This window comes from Entelurus aequoreus, linkage group LG14 (genome assembly GCF_033978785.1).
Source record: "Entelurus aequoreus isolate RoL-2023_Sb linkage group LG14, RoL_Eaeq_v1.1, whole genome shotgun sequence".
NCBI classification, from domain to species: Eukaryota; Metazoa; Chordata; class Actinopteri; order Syngnathiformes; family Syngnathidae; genus Entelurus; species Entelurus aequoreus.
This window is the reverse complement of record NC_084744.1, coordinates 4,872,324-4,888,554: the sequence shown is the minus strand read 5'-3', so window position 1 is coordinate 4,888,554 and position 16,231 is coordinate 4,872,324. Positions and strand designations below refer to the sequence as shown.

Sequence of the window (16,231 nt, the reverse complement as noted above, 5' to 3'; positions counted from 1 at the left end):
ATGGGTGTGTGTGGGTGTGTGTGGGGTTGGGGGGTGTGAGGGTGTGTGGGTGGGTGTGGGTGTGTGTGGGTGTATGTGTGGGGGGGTGTGTATGGGTGTGGGTTTGTGTGTGTGTTGGTGGGTGTGTGTGTGGGGATGGGGGGGTGGGGGTGGGGGGGTTTATGGGGGTTGGTGGGTGGGTGTGTGGTGGTGGGGCTGTGGATGGGTGTGTGTGGGTGTGTGTGGGGTTGGGGGGTGTGAGGGTGTGTGGGTGGGTGTGGGTGTGTGTGTGGGGGGGGTGTGTATGGGTGTGGGTTTGTGTGTGTGTTGGTGGGTGTGTGTGTGGGGGGGTTTGGGTGCGTGTGTGGGGGTGTGTGTGGGGTGTGTGTGTGGGTGGGTGTGGGGTTGAGGGTGTGGGTAGGGGTGTGTGGGTGAGTGTGGGTGTGGGTTTGTGTGTGTGGGGGTGACGGTGTGGGGTGTAGGGGTAGGGGTGGGTGTGTCGGTGTGGGTGTGTCGGTGTGGGTGTTTGGGTGGGGGTGTGAGTGGGTGTGGGGTGGATGGGTGTGAGTGGGTGTGGGGTGGATGGGTGTGTGTGGGGGTGAGGGTGGGGGTGTGGGGGTGGGGGTGTGCGTGCGTGCGTGTGGTACACAGAAAATCAATTTCCACACTTCTATTAGACCCGGACATCTTATATGTAATATAAATGTGTAGGGGGGTGTATGGTGTGTGGTCATTAAATATGTATTCTGATATATGTTATTTACAGAAAATGAGCCAAAGTCAGTGAGTCTCAGTTTGAAAAATGAATTAATTGTATCATTTTTCTTTTAATAAAAAATGAAAACGGGTCCCACAGACCCGAACACCACACAAGGGTTATGTGAGCAGGACCGCAAGATAAAAAGCCAGATTGTGAGGCACGATGGTGGACAGGAGATACATTTTCTAATAAAATAAAATGTTATTTGGCACTAACATTACTATAGTTAACATTTTAAAAAAAAGAAATGCGCTTTTTTTGGAATATTGTCTATTGTTCAAAATCCTTATGTAAGACAAGGACACACATTGTTCTGTTTTCTGCATTCTAACTCGTGTTAGCAAGAGTCAGCTAACAATGGAGCTAATGGAAGTCGCTCTATTACGCCTGTAAAGCGCTCTAAAAACATCCGTCAAGGTGTTACAGTATGTACACGCTGTAAGTATATACAGTACATAGTATCTAGTAACATTCATAATAACATGTACTATTTACATATTTTGATCATACTGGAAGTATATATGTAGTATCTAGTAACATTCATAATAACATGTCATATACTGTACATATTTTGATCATGCTGTAAGTATATATGTAATGTAGTAACATTCATAATAACATGTGATATTTACATATTTTGATCATGCTGTAAGTATATATGTAGTATCTAGTAACATTCATGATAACATGTAACATTTACATATTTTGATCATACTGTAAGTATATATGTAGTATCTAGTAACATTCATGATAACATGTAATATTTGCATATTTTGATCATGCTGTAAGTATATATGTAGTATCTAGTAGCATTCATGATAACATATAATATTTACATATTTTGATCATGCTGTAAATATATATGTAATGTAGTAACATTCATAATAACATGTAATATTTACATATGTTGATCACACTGTAAGTATATATGTAGTATCTAGTAACATTCATAATAACATGTAATATTTGCATATTTTGATCATGCTGTAAGTATATATGTAGTATCTAGTAACATTCATGATAACATGTAATATTTACATATTTTGATCACGCTGTAAGTATATATGTAATGTAGTAACATTCATTATAACATGTAATATTTATATATTTTGATTATACTGTAAGTATATATGTAGTATCTAGTAATATTCATAATCACATGTAATACTTGCATATTTTGATCATACTGTAAGTATATATGTAATGTAGTAGCATTCATAATAACCTGTAATATTGTCATATGTTGATAATGCTGTAAGTATATATGTAGTATCTAGTAACATTCATAATAACATGTAATATTTACATAGTTTGGTCATACTGTAAGTATATGTGTAATGTAGTAACATTCATACTAACATGTAATATTTACATATTTTGATCATGCTGTAAGTATATGCAGTATGTAATGTAATATCTATTAACATTCATAATAACATGTCCTATTTACATATTTTCATCATACTGTAAGTATATATGTAATGTAGTAACATTCATAATATTATTTACATATTTTCATCATTTTAAGCGTACGGCAGCGTATTCATTTCACAGACGCATTACAACATTCACTTTCCCTTCAACAACAACAAGACTACTAATCATGGCAGACTTGATGAGAGACAGGAAAAAACCACTTTGGAGAAAAAAAACAATGATACAGAAACGTCTATTTTTGAGCCTGAATATAAGGAGGATGATCTACAAGTTTTAAAAGCTGTGTGCTAAACAGATGCAGCCTTAGTCAAACACTAAGCATCGTGTAGCAGTGTTGCTAAGTGCTAAACAAGACATACAAACATAATAAAACAGTCACTTACTGTACAATGTCTGCTCTGACTGGGATAAAGACTGATGGGATGTTTATATCTTCCCCTTTACATCAACAATTCATCATCATCCTCACAAAGAGTTAAAAAAGTGTTTTTTGTGTCTTTCTTGCCATCTCCGGGTCTAAGTTGGATGTCAAAGTTGACCAACTTGTGGGTTTAGGTCCACAACCTTCTACTATCCAGGTGAGAGACATGATTTATCATCTAGAATTAACTTTCACCAACTCAGAGGCGATGCAGCAGCTCAATATGTCAGGATAGCAGCATAAGCTAGTTAGCTCTGCTAAAAATAGTCTGTCTGCGTTAGCACTTGTAATAACAACATCACTAATACTTGTTAATATTCAGGTCATGACATGTACATGGAGTATTGTTGGCACTTTGTGGATGTGTTTTAGAGTACTTAACGGGCGCAATAGTGTACTCCCATTAGCTGTATTGTTAGCCACCTCCGACTTTCCATATTTTACGAGTTAGAATGCATAAACAAAGAAAAACCTATTGTGTATGCTAGCAAAAAAGTGCAGTTCTCCATTAAGGGAAGAAAGTGAAAGGTGTCGGCACTTGAAGCACACATTTAGTGATGGTGGAAAGGCGCCCGGAGGACGCCAAGCCTCTCCCCTGACGATACCTGACAGGATCTTGTCAAAGTCCTCCAGCTCCTGTTGGCACTCACCAGTCCAAGGTGGGATGGCCAACTCAGTGGAACATATGCTGTTTGTGGAAACGCCTGGAAGCGCGTGACTTGGTATTTATAAAATGTGTTCTCAGGCCACACGTCTGTTCAAGCCATCAGCGTGTGGCTGACGAAACCCACATGAGAACATCGATCACCTACAAAACTTCACGCTGTCGCTCTTTGTCTCCTCCAGGGAAATGTTTGCGTCGCTATGGTTACTCTTTGATGGGAGCGTAATGAAACTTGTAGTTTTCTTCAGTAAAAATAACTCTGGGCTTTTATAGGTGGGCTCATAGTGATGCTGTAGGACTTGCAAGGGGGTGTGGAGCTGCGAGGAAGATGCTGACTTGTGTTGTCGTCCCGACGGGAGGCCTTTACCTTTTTACGGACTTGGTTGTTGTGATCCCAAGGTGCAGGAGACAGCGTGCAGGTATTCAATATACGACAAAACAAATGACGCGTGCAGCTGGGAGTGCACTTGAAGTGTAGGGAAAGCATAGCCGCTGAGTGCCTGATGGCCGCTTGTGCGACCGACAAGCTGGAGGTCGCAGAGGCGGCGAGGAGCCCGCTGGAGACGAAGAAGGCGGCGGCAGAGGCGAGGAAAGAGATGGCGGGTGCACAGTAGGATACAAAAAAGATGGCGGCTGCACAGCAGGTGATGAAAAAGATGGTGGCTGCACAGCAAGACATGAAGAAGATGGCGGCGACTGCACAGCAGGAGATGGAGAACATGGTGGCGTCTGCAGACCCACTGGAGAGGATGGTGGCGTCTGCAGACTCACTGGAGAGGATGGCGGCGTCTGCGGTGGCCTCACTGGGAAAGGTGAGAGCTGTCGCACAGCTGACCTTATCCCCCCCCGCCCCCCTCCTCAAGGGACGGATCCCAGGCGTCCCCAAAAAGGCCAACAGACGACAGGGATGGGTGGTGGGGAGCTTGAAAAGAGGCAAAACATCTCTTCGATTCGGCCATCAGTGCCAAAATCTTGTTAAGCCTCTCCCCCATTGAAATCTCTGTGGGGTCACTCACTGGCTGGATCATTCTGTCAGGAATGGCAGGCGTAGCGCAGGAAAACATGACTTTAAAGTCAAAATGCAGGGAAAACAGGAACCAGGAGACAGGAATCACTGACAAGACAAGATCACCAGGACAGGAAGTGATTCCAAACACAGGAAAACCCAAACATAACCAAACTGTCAGTAGCACTTCTGACAGTAGCCCCCCTTCCTATAACGTATTTCAGATGTTAAGTTCAACAAAAAGTCCAAAACCAAAGGAGGGTGGAGGTAGGAATGGCGGAGGGTCGCCAAACTGCGCCCCTGTCTCAAGAAGCCGACCATCAGTCCAGGCCATGTGCCCCCGCAGTCAGCGGGGAAGAGCCAGGTGGCGGCGGCGAGTTGAACGCCGCTGCATCTGGCGAGGCGGGCGTCCACAAAATGACCACATCTGTGGCCAACGAGAAGGCAGACGCGAGTGGCCACGGTGCACCAGCAGCTGCAATCGTTCATGCCCAGGTCCTTGGCATAGCTGCTGAATGCGCGGAGGGCGTCCATAAAACGGCCACACTCTAGGCTGACGAGGTTCTGGGTGCGGGCGCCTGATGGCCGCTTGTGCGACCCACAAGCTGGAGGTCACAGAGGGGGCGAGGAGCCCCGCTGGAGACGAAGAAGATGGCAGCTGCAAAGCAGGGGACGAAGAAAATGGTGGCTGCACAGCAGTAGACGAAGAAGATGGAGAGGATGGCGGCGTCTGCAGAGACACTGGAGAGGGTGGTGGCGTCTGCAGACCCACTGGGGAGGATGGCGGCGTCTGCAGACTCACTGGAGAGGATGGCGGCGTCCACAGACCCACTGGAGAGGATGGGGGCCTCTGCAGACCCACTGGAGAAGATGGCGGCATTTGCGGTGGCCTCACTGGAAAAGGTGAGAGCTGTCGCACAGCTGACCTTAGCCCCACCTCAAGGGACGGATCCCAGACGTCCCCAAAAAGGGCAACAGACGACAGGGATTGGTGGGAGGGAGCTTGAAAAGAGGCAAAACATCTCTTCGATTCGGCCATCAGTGCCAAAATCTTGTTAAGCCTCTCTGCCATTGAAATCTCTGCGGGGGTCACTCACTGGCTGGATCATTCTGTCAGGAATTGCTGTTAGTCTTGAAACCCAAGATGCAGAGATGGCAGGCATAGCGCAGGAAAACATGACTATAATGTCAAAATGCAGGGAAAACAGGAACCAGGAGACAGGAATCACTGACAAGACAAGATCACCAGGACAGGAAGTGATTTTAAACACAGGAAAACCCAAACATAACCAAACTGTCAGTAGCACTTCTGACAGTAGCCCCCCTTCCTATAACGTATTTCAGATGTTAAGTTCAACAAAAAGTCCAAAACCAAAGGAGGGTGGAGGTAGGAATGGCGGAGGGTCGCCAAACTGCGCCCCTGTCTCAAGAAGCCGACCATCAGTCCAGGCCATGTTCCCCCGCAGTCAGCGGGGAAGAGCCAGGTGGCGGCGGCGAGTTGAACGCCGCTCCATCTGGCGAGGCGGGCGTCCACGAAATGACCACATCTGTGGCCAACGAGAAGGCAGACGCGAGTGGCCACGGTGCACCAGCAGCTGCAATCGTTCATGCCCAGGTCCTTGGCATAGCTGCTGAGTGCGCGGAGGGCGTCCATAAAACGGCCACACTCTAGGCTGACGAGGTTCTGGGTGCGGGCGCCTGATGGCCGCTTGTGCGACCCACAAGCTGGAGGTCACGGAGGGGGCGAGGAGCCCCGCTGGAGACGAAGAAGATGGCAGCTGCAAAGCAGGGGACGAAGAAAATTGTGGCTGCACAGCAGTAGACGAAGAAGATGGAGAGGATGGCGGCGTCTGCAGAGCCACTGGAGAGGGTGGTGGCGTCTGCAGACCCACTGGAGAGGATGGCGGCGTCTGCAGACCCACTGGAGAGGATGGCGGCGTCCTCAGACCCACTGGAGAGGATGGGGGCCTCTGCAGACCCACTGGAGAGGATGGCGGCGTCTGCAGACCCACTGGAGAAGATGGCGGCATTTGCGGTGGCCTCACTGGAAAAGGTGAGAGCTGTGCCTCCCCTGTCGCACAGCTGACCTTAGCCCCACCTCAAGGGACGGATCCCAGACGTCCCCAAAAAGGGCAACAGACGACAGGGATTGGTGGGAGGGAGCTTGAAAAGAGGCAAAACATCTCTTCGATTCGGCCATCAGTGCCAAAATCTTGTTAAGCCTCTCTGCCATTGAAATCTCTGCGGGGGTCACTCACTGGCTGGATCATTCTGTCAGGAATTGCTGTTAGTCTTGAAACCCAAGATGCAAAGATGGCAGGCATAGCGCAGGAAAACATGACTATAATGTCAAAATGCAGGGAAAACAGGTACCAGGAGACAGGAATCACTGACAAAACAAAAGCACCAGGACAGAAAGTGATTCTAAACACAGGAAAACCCAAACATAACCAAACTGTCAGTAGCACTTCTGACAGCCTAAGCAGACTTAATTACTAAACATGAACAGGTGCGCTGGCCACCAAAGTAAAGACAACAGGAAGTGGAAGCTAGAAAATAAGAGGCCAAGGCTAAACAGTCACGGTGGGCGTGACACGTTGTTCTGCAGTTTATGCAATGTTCAAAAGAAAGAGGAACAGGCGTGGTTTTCCTACCAACACATCTGTGTCATTGTCTGTTCCAAAAGAAGTTGACTAACTCCAATTCTTTTAAATCTTTGTTGCTCAATCATTTTAGATACCAGCTTCCTGGAAAGATTATTGAATGGAGTCAAAGCACTCAAATATTTGAGTCATTCTGGTGTTTTGCAGAAATGTAGCGTATTGACCAGACTCAAATACTTTTCTTGTTCCAGGCACCAGTAGAATAAAAACTAGACCGCAATAAAAAAGGACATTCTATTTCTTAGGGTTAGGATTAACCCTAACCCATAACTTTTATGGACAGAATTTCTGGGCGCTGTCAGGGCGTTGACGGGATCCGGTTTGGTGGCTGCAGGATTAGGTCTCTGCTTTTTGCAGATGATGTGGTCCTGATGGCTTCATCTGGCCAGGATCTTCAGCTCCCACTGGATCGGTCCACAGCCGAGTGTGAAGCGATGGTTTTCGCCCGGAAAAGGGTGGAGTGCCATCTCCGGGTTGGGTAGGACACCCTGCCCCAAGTGGAGGAGTTTAAGTACCTTGGAGTCTTGTTCATGAGTGAGGGAAGAGTTGATCGTGACATCGACAGGCGGATCGGTGCGGCGTCTTCAGTAATGCGGACGCAGTATCGATCCGTTGTGCTGAAGAAAGAGCTGAGCCGGAAGGCAAAGCTCTCAATTTACCGGTCAATCTACGTTCCCATCCTCACCTATGGTCATGAGCTTTGGGTTATGACCGAAAGGACAAGATCACGGGTACAGGCGGCCCAAATGAGTTTCCTCCGCCGGGTGGCGGGTCTCTCCCTTAGAGATAGGGTGAGAAGCTCTGTCAATCCGTCCTGATGGCTTCAACTGGCCAGGATCTTCAGCTCCCACTGGATCGGTCCACAGCCGAGTGTGAAGCGATGGTTCTCGCCCGGAAAAGGGTGGAGTGCCATCTCCGGGTTGGGTAGGACACCCTGCCCCAAGTGGAGGAGTTTAAGTACCTTGGAGTCTTGTTCACGAGTGAGGGAAGAGTTGATCGTGACATCGACAGGCGGATCGGTGCGGCGTCTTCAGTAATGCGGACGCAGTATCGATCCGTTGTGCTGAAGAAAGAGCTGAGCCGGAAGGCAAAGCTCTCAATTTACCGGTCAATCTACATTCCCATCCTCACCTATGGTCATGAGCTTTGGGTTATGACCGAAAGGACAAGATCACGGGTACAAGCGGCCAAAATGAGGGTTGTCTGGGCTTCTCTGCTTAGGCTGCTACCCCTGCGACCCGACCTCGGATAAGCGGAAGAAGATGGATGGATGGATGGATTCTATTTCTTATCTGCTGATTAACTGCTGACTCTGCTTCGTTGGTAGCATCGTAACATTTTGGATACGCACGTTACAAACTGAGTACCCTAAAGGAATGAACGAGGAGTTGCTTTTGGGATGTTTTCCATGAAGTTGTCTATTTGCATATCATGTATTTCATTTAGATTTTTTGTGGCTTGATGTAGGGCTTTAGGTCGGTGCTTCATTTTGGTACTTTTTATTAGTATTATATTATATATTGAAGGAGCTATAGCTATTCTAGCGGTGCCAATGTTTACATGATCGACTGTTCAGCTGCTTCCTCGTTTCCTTGCCCGTCAAACTTTATTCTAGCTCATAAATCACGCCTCTCACCAGGATAGTAGAAGGACGAGAACGTATTCCGACGAATTGGTACACTTTGATAGCCAATTCAAAACCCGGAGATGGCGAGAAACACACGAAAAGACGCTGGGTTCCGCCACCCTTTTCTTTGCAAGGATGATGAGTCAGTTTTCATCAAAATGGGAATACATGAACATCCTAACAGTCGGCATCCTAATGAAAGCAGACATTGTACAGTAAGTGATGCTTTATTATGTGTTTTGGCTCTCGTGAAGTCTCCAGTGAGTGGTATATCTGTGGTATAGCTGGGATACAAAAAAGTGAACGTTGTGATGTGTTTTGAAATGAATGCTTAAAATGAGCAAAATACGTAAATATTAAATGTTATTATAAATGTGCCTGTTACTACATTACATATATACTTACATCATGTATATACAACCTAATAGGTTTTGGATATTATATTATACACTACCGTTCAAAAGTTTGGGGTCACATTAAAATGTCCTTATTTTTTAAGGAAAAGCACTGTACTTTTCAATGAAGATAACTTTAAACTAGTCTTAACTTGAAAGAAATACACTCTATACATTGCTAATGTGGTAAATGACTATTCTAGCTGCAAATGTCTGCTTTTTGCTGCAATATCTACATAGGTGTATAGAGGCCCATTTCCAGCAACTATCACCCCAGTGTTCTGATGGTACAATGTGTTTGCTCATTGGCTCAGAAGGCTAATTGATGATTAGAAAACCCTTGTGCAATCATGTTCACACATCTGAAAACACTTTAGCTCGTTACAGAAGCTACAAAACTGACCTTCCTTTGAGCAGATTGAGTTTCTGGAGCATCACATTTGTGGGGTCAATTAAACGCTCAAATTAGCCAGAAAAAGAGAACTTTCATCTGAAACTCGACAGTCTATTCTTGTTCTTAGAAATGAAGGCTATTCCACTAAATTGTTTGGGTGACCCCAAACTTTTGAACGGTGGTGTATATTATAAGTCTTTATAGGCTCCCTTAGGCTCTATTGTAAGCGAACCTTTAATCGCATTTATTTACTATTTAGGTTTTGGGGTTTTTCACTGTGCTGATGAGCTATGTCTCCTTTAATTATAATCGTTGCCCACACATTTTTTATTATTTTTTATTTTTTTTATACATGTTTAAATTTTTAAATGTTTTTTTCTTTTTTTTAAATGTTTTATTTATTTTTGTAATTATTATTATTATTATTTTTTATTTTGTTTAATTATTTTGTATTGCTTTATTTATTTTCCTATTATACTGTACTGAGTCTTTGATTTACTTTGTAAAATTTTCCATTTTGTCTATTTGTGCACTTTCACTTTTGAAGTTGTTCTTGATGTATTGTCATGGCAATTGATTGACAGCGGTGACTATTTAAGTGCATCACTTCCTGTTGAAAATTGCACACTGACGAAGACATTTTCGAAACCGCTCTGTGTTTGGTGGTAAAATTATTAGAAGAACGCGAGTGTTGTGTAAATGGTAAATAAAAAGAGAATACAACAAATCATTTTCAACTTATATTCAATTGAATGGACTGCAAAAGACAAGATATTTCATGTTCACACTGAGAAACGTTGTTATTTTTTGCAAATATTAGCTCATTTGGAATTTGATGCCTGCAACATGTTTCAAAAAAGCTGGCACAAGTGGCAAAAAAGAGTGAGAAAGTTGAGGAATGCTCGTCAAAGACTTATTTGGAACATCCCACAGGTGAACAGGCTCATTGGGAACAGGTGGGTGCCATGATTGGGTATAAAAGCAGCTTCCATGAAATGCTCAGTCGTTCACAAACAAGGACGGGGTGAGGGTCACCACTTTGTCAACAAATGCCTGAGCAAATTGTTTAAGTACATTTCTCAACAAGGAATTTATGGACTCACCATCTACGCTCCGTAATATCATCAAAAGGTTCAGAGAATCTGGAGAAATCACTGCACGTAAGCGGCAAGGCTGAAAACCAACATTGAATGTCCGTTACCTTCGATCCCTGCATAAAAAAGCGACATCAGTGTGTAAAGGATATCACCACATGGGCTCAGGAACACTTCAGAAAACCACTGTCAGTAACTACAGTTGGTCGCTACATCTGTAAGTGCAAGTTAAAACTCTACTATGCAAAGCCACAGCCATTTATCAACAACACCCAGAAACGCCGCCGGCTTCGGTGAGCCCGAGCTCATCTAAGATGGACTGATGCAAAGTGTAAAAGTGTTCTGTGGTCTGACGAGTCCACATTTCAAATTGTTTTTGGAAACTGTGGACGTCGTGTCCTCCGGACCAAAGAGGAAAAGAACCATCTGGACTGTTCTAGGGTGAAAGTGTAAAAGGCAGCATGTGTGATGGTATGGGGGTGTATTAGTGGCCAAGACATGGGTAATTTACACATCTGTGAAGGCACCATTAATGCTGAAAGGTACATACAGCTTTTGGAGCAACATATGTTGCCATCCAAGCAACGTTACCATGGACGCCCCTGCTTATTTCAGCAAGACAATGCCAAGCCACGTGTTACATCAGCATGGCTTTGTAGTAAAAGAGTGCGGGTACTAGACTGGCCTGCCTGTAGTCCAGACATTGAAAATGTGTGGTGCAATATGAAGGCTAAAATATGAGAAGGGAGACTGTTGAACAACTTAAGCTGTACATCAAGCAAGAATGGGAAATAATTCCACTTCAAAAATGTGTCTCCTCAGTTCCCAAACCTTTACGGAGTGTTGTTAAAAGGAAAGGCCATGTAACACAGTGGTGAACATGCCTTTTTTTGCAATGTATTGCTGCCATTAAATTCTAAATTCATGATTATTTGCAGTGTGAACATGAAATATCTTGTCTTTGCAGTCTATTCAATTGAATATAAGTTGACAAGGATTTGTTGTATTCTCTTTTTATTTACCATTTACACAACGTGACAACTTCACTGCTTTTGTAGTTTGTACACTTCATCCGTTTGTCTTTTTTCCTGCTAGATATCTCCCTGATGATAATAGACGAGTGCCACCACACCAAGAAGGGGGAGGTGTACAACCAGGTGATGATGAAATACCTGAAGCAGAAGAACGCAAACACCAAGCTGAGGAAGGAGCAGAAGGAGACCGTGCCGCTTCCTCAAATCCTCGGCCTCACCGCCTCACTCGGGGTCGGCGACGCGACAAAGCTGCTAACGGCGGAGAAAAACATTCTGCAGGTGAGGACCGAGCACGTTGGACTGTGGAGATCAGCTCGTCTGAACAAAATATATAAAGCGCTCTAAAAACATCCATCAATACTTTATATAAATGTAGTATCTAATAACATTCATAATAACATGTTATATTTACATATGTTCATCAAGCTGTAAGTATACATGTAGTATCTACTAACATTAATAATAACATGTAATATTTACGTAATTTTATCATGCTGTAAGTATGTATGTAGTATCTAGTAACATTCATAATAACATGTAATGTTTACATATTTTGATCATGCTGGAAGTTAATATGTATTTTCTAGTAACATTCATAATAACATGTGATATTTACATAATATGATCATGCTGTAAGTATGTATGTAGTATCTAGTAACATTCATAATAACATGTAATATTTACATAGTTTGATCATGCTGTAAGTATGTAGGTAGTATCTAGTAACATTCATAATAACATGTAATGTTTACATATTTTGATCATGCTTTTAGTTAATATGTAGTATCTAGTAACATTCATAATAACATGTAATATTTACAAAATTTGATCATGCTGTAAGTACATATGTAGTATCTAGTAATATTCATAATAACATGTAATATTTACATAGTTTGATCATGCTGTAAGTATACATGTAGTATCTACTAACATTAATAATAACATGTAATATTTACGTAATTTCATCATGCTGTAAGTATGTATGTAGTATCTAGTAACATTCATAATAACATGTAGTATTTACATATTTTGATCATACTGTAAGTATATATGTATTATCTAGTAACATTAATAATAACATGTGATATTTACATAATATGATCATGCTGTAAGTATGTATGTAGTATTTAGTAACATTAATAATAACATGTAATATTTACGTAATTTGATCATGCTTTAAGTATATATGTAGTATCTAGTAACATTCATAATAACATGTAATGTTTACATATTTTGATCATGCTGGAAGTTAATATGTATTATCTAGTAAAAACATTCATAATAACATGTGATATTTACATAATATGATCATGCTGTAAGTATGTATGTAGTATCTAGTAACATTCATAATAACATGTAGTATTTACATATTTTGATCATGCTGGAAGTTAATATGTATTATCTAGTAAAAACATTCATAATAACATGTGATATTTACATATGATCATGCTGTAAGTATGTATGTAGTATCTAGTAACATTCATAATAACATGTAATGTTTACATATTTTGATCATGCTGTAAGTATATATGTAGTATCTAGTAACATTCATAATGACATGTAATATTTACATAATTTGATCATGCTGTAAGTATGTATGTAGTATCTAGTAACATTCATAATGACATGTAATATTTACATATTTTGATCATGCTGTAAGTATGTATGTAGTATCTAGTAACATTAATAATAACATGTAATATTTACATAATTTGATCATGCTGTAAGTGTATATGTAGTATCTACTAACATTAATAATAACACGTAATATTTACGTAATTTGATCATGCTGTAAGTATTTATGTAGTATTTGGTAACATTCATTATAACATTTAATGTTTACATATTTTGATCATGCTGGAAGTTAATATGTATTATCTAGTAAAAACATTCATAATAACATGTGATATTTACAAAATATGATCATGCTGTAAGTATGTATGTAGTATCTAGTAACATTCATAATAACATGTAGTATTTACATATTTTGATCATGCTGGAAGTTAATATGTATGATCTAGTAACATTCATAATAACATGTAATGTTTACATATTTTGATCATGCTGTTAGTTAATATGTAGTATCTAGTAACATTCATGATAACATGTAATATTTACATAATTTGATCATGCTGTAAGTATGTATGTAGTATCTAATAACATTCATAATAACATGTAATGTTTACATATTTTGATCATGCTGGAAGTTAATATGTATTATCTAGTAACATTCATAATAACATGTGATATTTACATAATATGATCATGGTGTAAGTATGTATGTAGTATCTATTAACATTCATAATAACATGTAGTATTTACATATTTTGATCATGCTGTAAGTATATATGTAGTATCTGGTAACATTAATAATAACATGTGATATTTACATATTTTGGTCATGCTGTAAGTATATATGTAGTATCTAGTAACATTCATAAGAACATGTAATATTTACATAGTTTGATCATGCTGTAAGTATGTAAGTAGTATCTAGTAACATTCATAATAACATGTAATATTTACATAGTTTGATCATGCTGTAAGTATGTAAGTAGTATCTAGTAACATTCATAATAACATGTAATGTTTACATATTTTGATCATGCTTTTAGTTAATATGTAGTATCTAGTAACATTCATAATAACATGTAATATTTACAAAATTTGATCATGCTGTAAGTACATATGTAGTATCTAGTAACATTCATAATAACATGTAATGTTTACATATTTTGATCATTTTAAGTATTAAAAAACGTTCACTTTCCCTTCAACAACAACAAGACTACTACTCATGGCAGACTTAAAATGAGGGACAACAAAGACCACTTGGTTTTTCCACAGCACCCAGCCAGAGATCGACACAATCCTGTCTGCCAACCACCGGAACTGAGAAAGTTAGAAAGTCAAAGCGAAAGAGAAGAACCTGAAGACAACCTTTGCCTAATAGTGAGCCATGAGAGGCAAGAATGTAAACCTAAAGACAACCTTTGCCTAATAGTGAGCCATGAGAGGCAAGAATGCAAACCTGAAGACAACCTTTGCTTAATAGTGAGCCATGAGAGGCTAGAATGCAAACCTGAAGACAACCTTTGCTTAATAGTGATCCCTAGGAGGCTAGAATGCAAACCTGAAGACAACCTTTGCTTAATAGTGATCCCTAGGAGGCTAGAATGCAAACCTGAAGACAAACTTTACCTGCTAATAATGTGGTTGAAAAAATGTTGCAAAAACTTTGAGAAATGGTTAACAAAACGATATTTTTGTAACAGCGAAGCTTCTCTTGTTGCAGATTTGTGCCAACTTGGATGCCTGTCAAATCCTGACCGGGAATCTGGGGGAATATAGAAATGAACCCAGCAAAAAAATGGTTCTCGTTGAAGACAAAAATAAGGTGGGTCAGCATTTCTAGGATCCATTTTTTCTGTGGTATCAACAGCCGTATCGTACTTCCAGGATCCCTTCGGTGACGTCATCAAGAAAATCATGAACAGTATCCACACTCATTCCCAGCTGAGCCCCGCCTGCGAGCTGGGCTCCCAGAACTACGAGCAGTGGGTGGTCCAGACGGAGCGGAAAGGTGAGTGCACCTGTGGTGCGATTTGTGTTCCACCGGTGACCGCCCACTCCCCACAGCTGCCAAGGAGGAAGATCCAAAGGTGCGGATTTGCGCTGAGCACCTGCGCCGCTACAACGAGGCCATGCAACTCAGCAACACCATTCGCATGTGCGACGCCTTCAGCTTCCTCAACAAACACCACGAGGAGGAGCTGAAGAGCAAACGCAGCCCCGAGGAGGAGCACGTCATAAACATCACCCACACCGAGAGACTCCTCTTCAATCTCTTCACAGGTATCCGTTTCCGTAAACTTATTGAACATATGAATACGCTGCAAAGACAAGATACGTATAGTCATGAGCACCACGCACGGAGGGTCTGACACATGGATATTAAAATCCCCCATTATAATTATATTAACTGCGTGCGTCACTAGATCAGCGACGAACTCTGAAAAATCCCTGATAAAGTCCAAATAGGGCCCAGGGGGGGCGATAGACAACAGCCAGGTAAAGAGGTAGTGGTGTGACAAACCTCATAGTTAGCACCTCAAAGGATTTATATTTTTTACTTACAAAACCCAAAAATCAGTGAAGTTTTAGCACGTTGTGTAAATGGTAAATAAAAACAGAATGCAATGATTTGCTAATCCTTTTCTACTTACATTCAATTGAATAGACTTCAAAGACGTGCGAACTGGTAAACTTGGGTTCATTTTTGCAAATATTAGCTCGTTTGGAATTTGATGCCCGCAACATGTTTCAAAAAAGCTGGCACTAGTGGCAAAAAAGACTGATAAAGTTGAGGAATGCTCATCAAAGGCTTATTTGGAACATCCCACAGGTGAACAGGCTGATTGGGAACAGGTGGGTGCCATGATTGGGTATAAAAAGCAGCTTCCATGAAATGCTCAGTCGTTCACAAACAAGGACGGGGCGAGGGTCACCACTTTGTCAACAAATGCCTGAGCAATTTGTTTAAGGACAACATTTCTCAACCAGCTATTGCAAGGAATTTATGGACTCACCATCTACGCTCCGTAATATCATCAAAAGGTTCAGAGAATCTGGAGAAATCACTGCACATAAGCGGCAAAGCCGAAGACCAACATTGAATGCCCGTGACCTTGGATCCTTAGGCGGTACTGCATCAAAAAGCAACATCAGCGTGTAAAGGATATCACCACATGGGCTCA

At 41.7% G+C, this 16,231-nt stretch overlaps 1 protein-coding gene across 1 annotated transcript in view; it reads left to right on the top strand.

The window, feature by feature from the left end:
- Positions 1-16,231, top strand: part of LOC133665283 (interferon-induced helicase C domain-containing protein 1-like) — a 69,713-nt gene that overhangs the window by 30,037 nt on the left and 23,445 nt on the right. The window contains exons 7-10 of the mRNA XM_062070537.1: positions 11,536-11,753; positions 14,770-14,871; positions 14,934-15,057; positions 15,114-15,329. Coding sequence (XP_061926521.1) covers positions 11,536-11,753; positions 14,770-14,871; positions 14,934-15,057; positions 15,114-15,329 — 660 coding nt within the window. The remainder of the gene's footprint in view (positions 1-11,535; positions 11,754-14,769; positions 14,872-14,933; positions 15,058-15,113; positions 15,330-16,231) is intronic.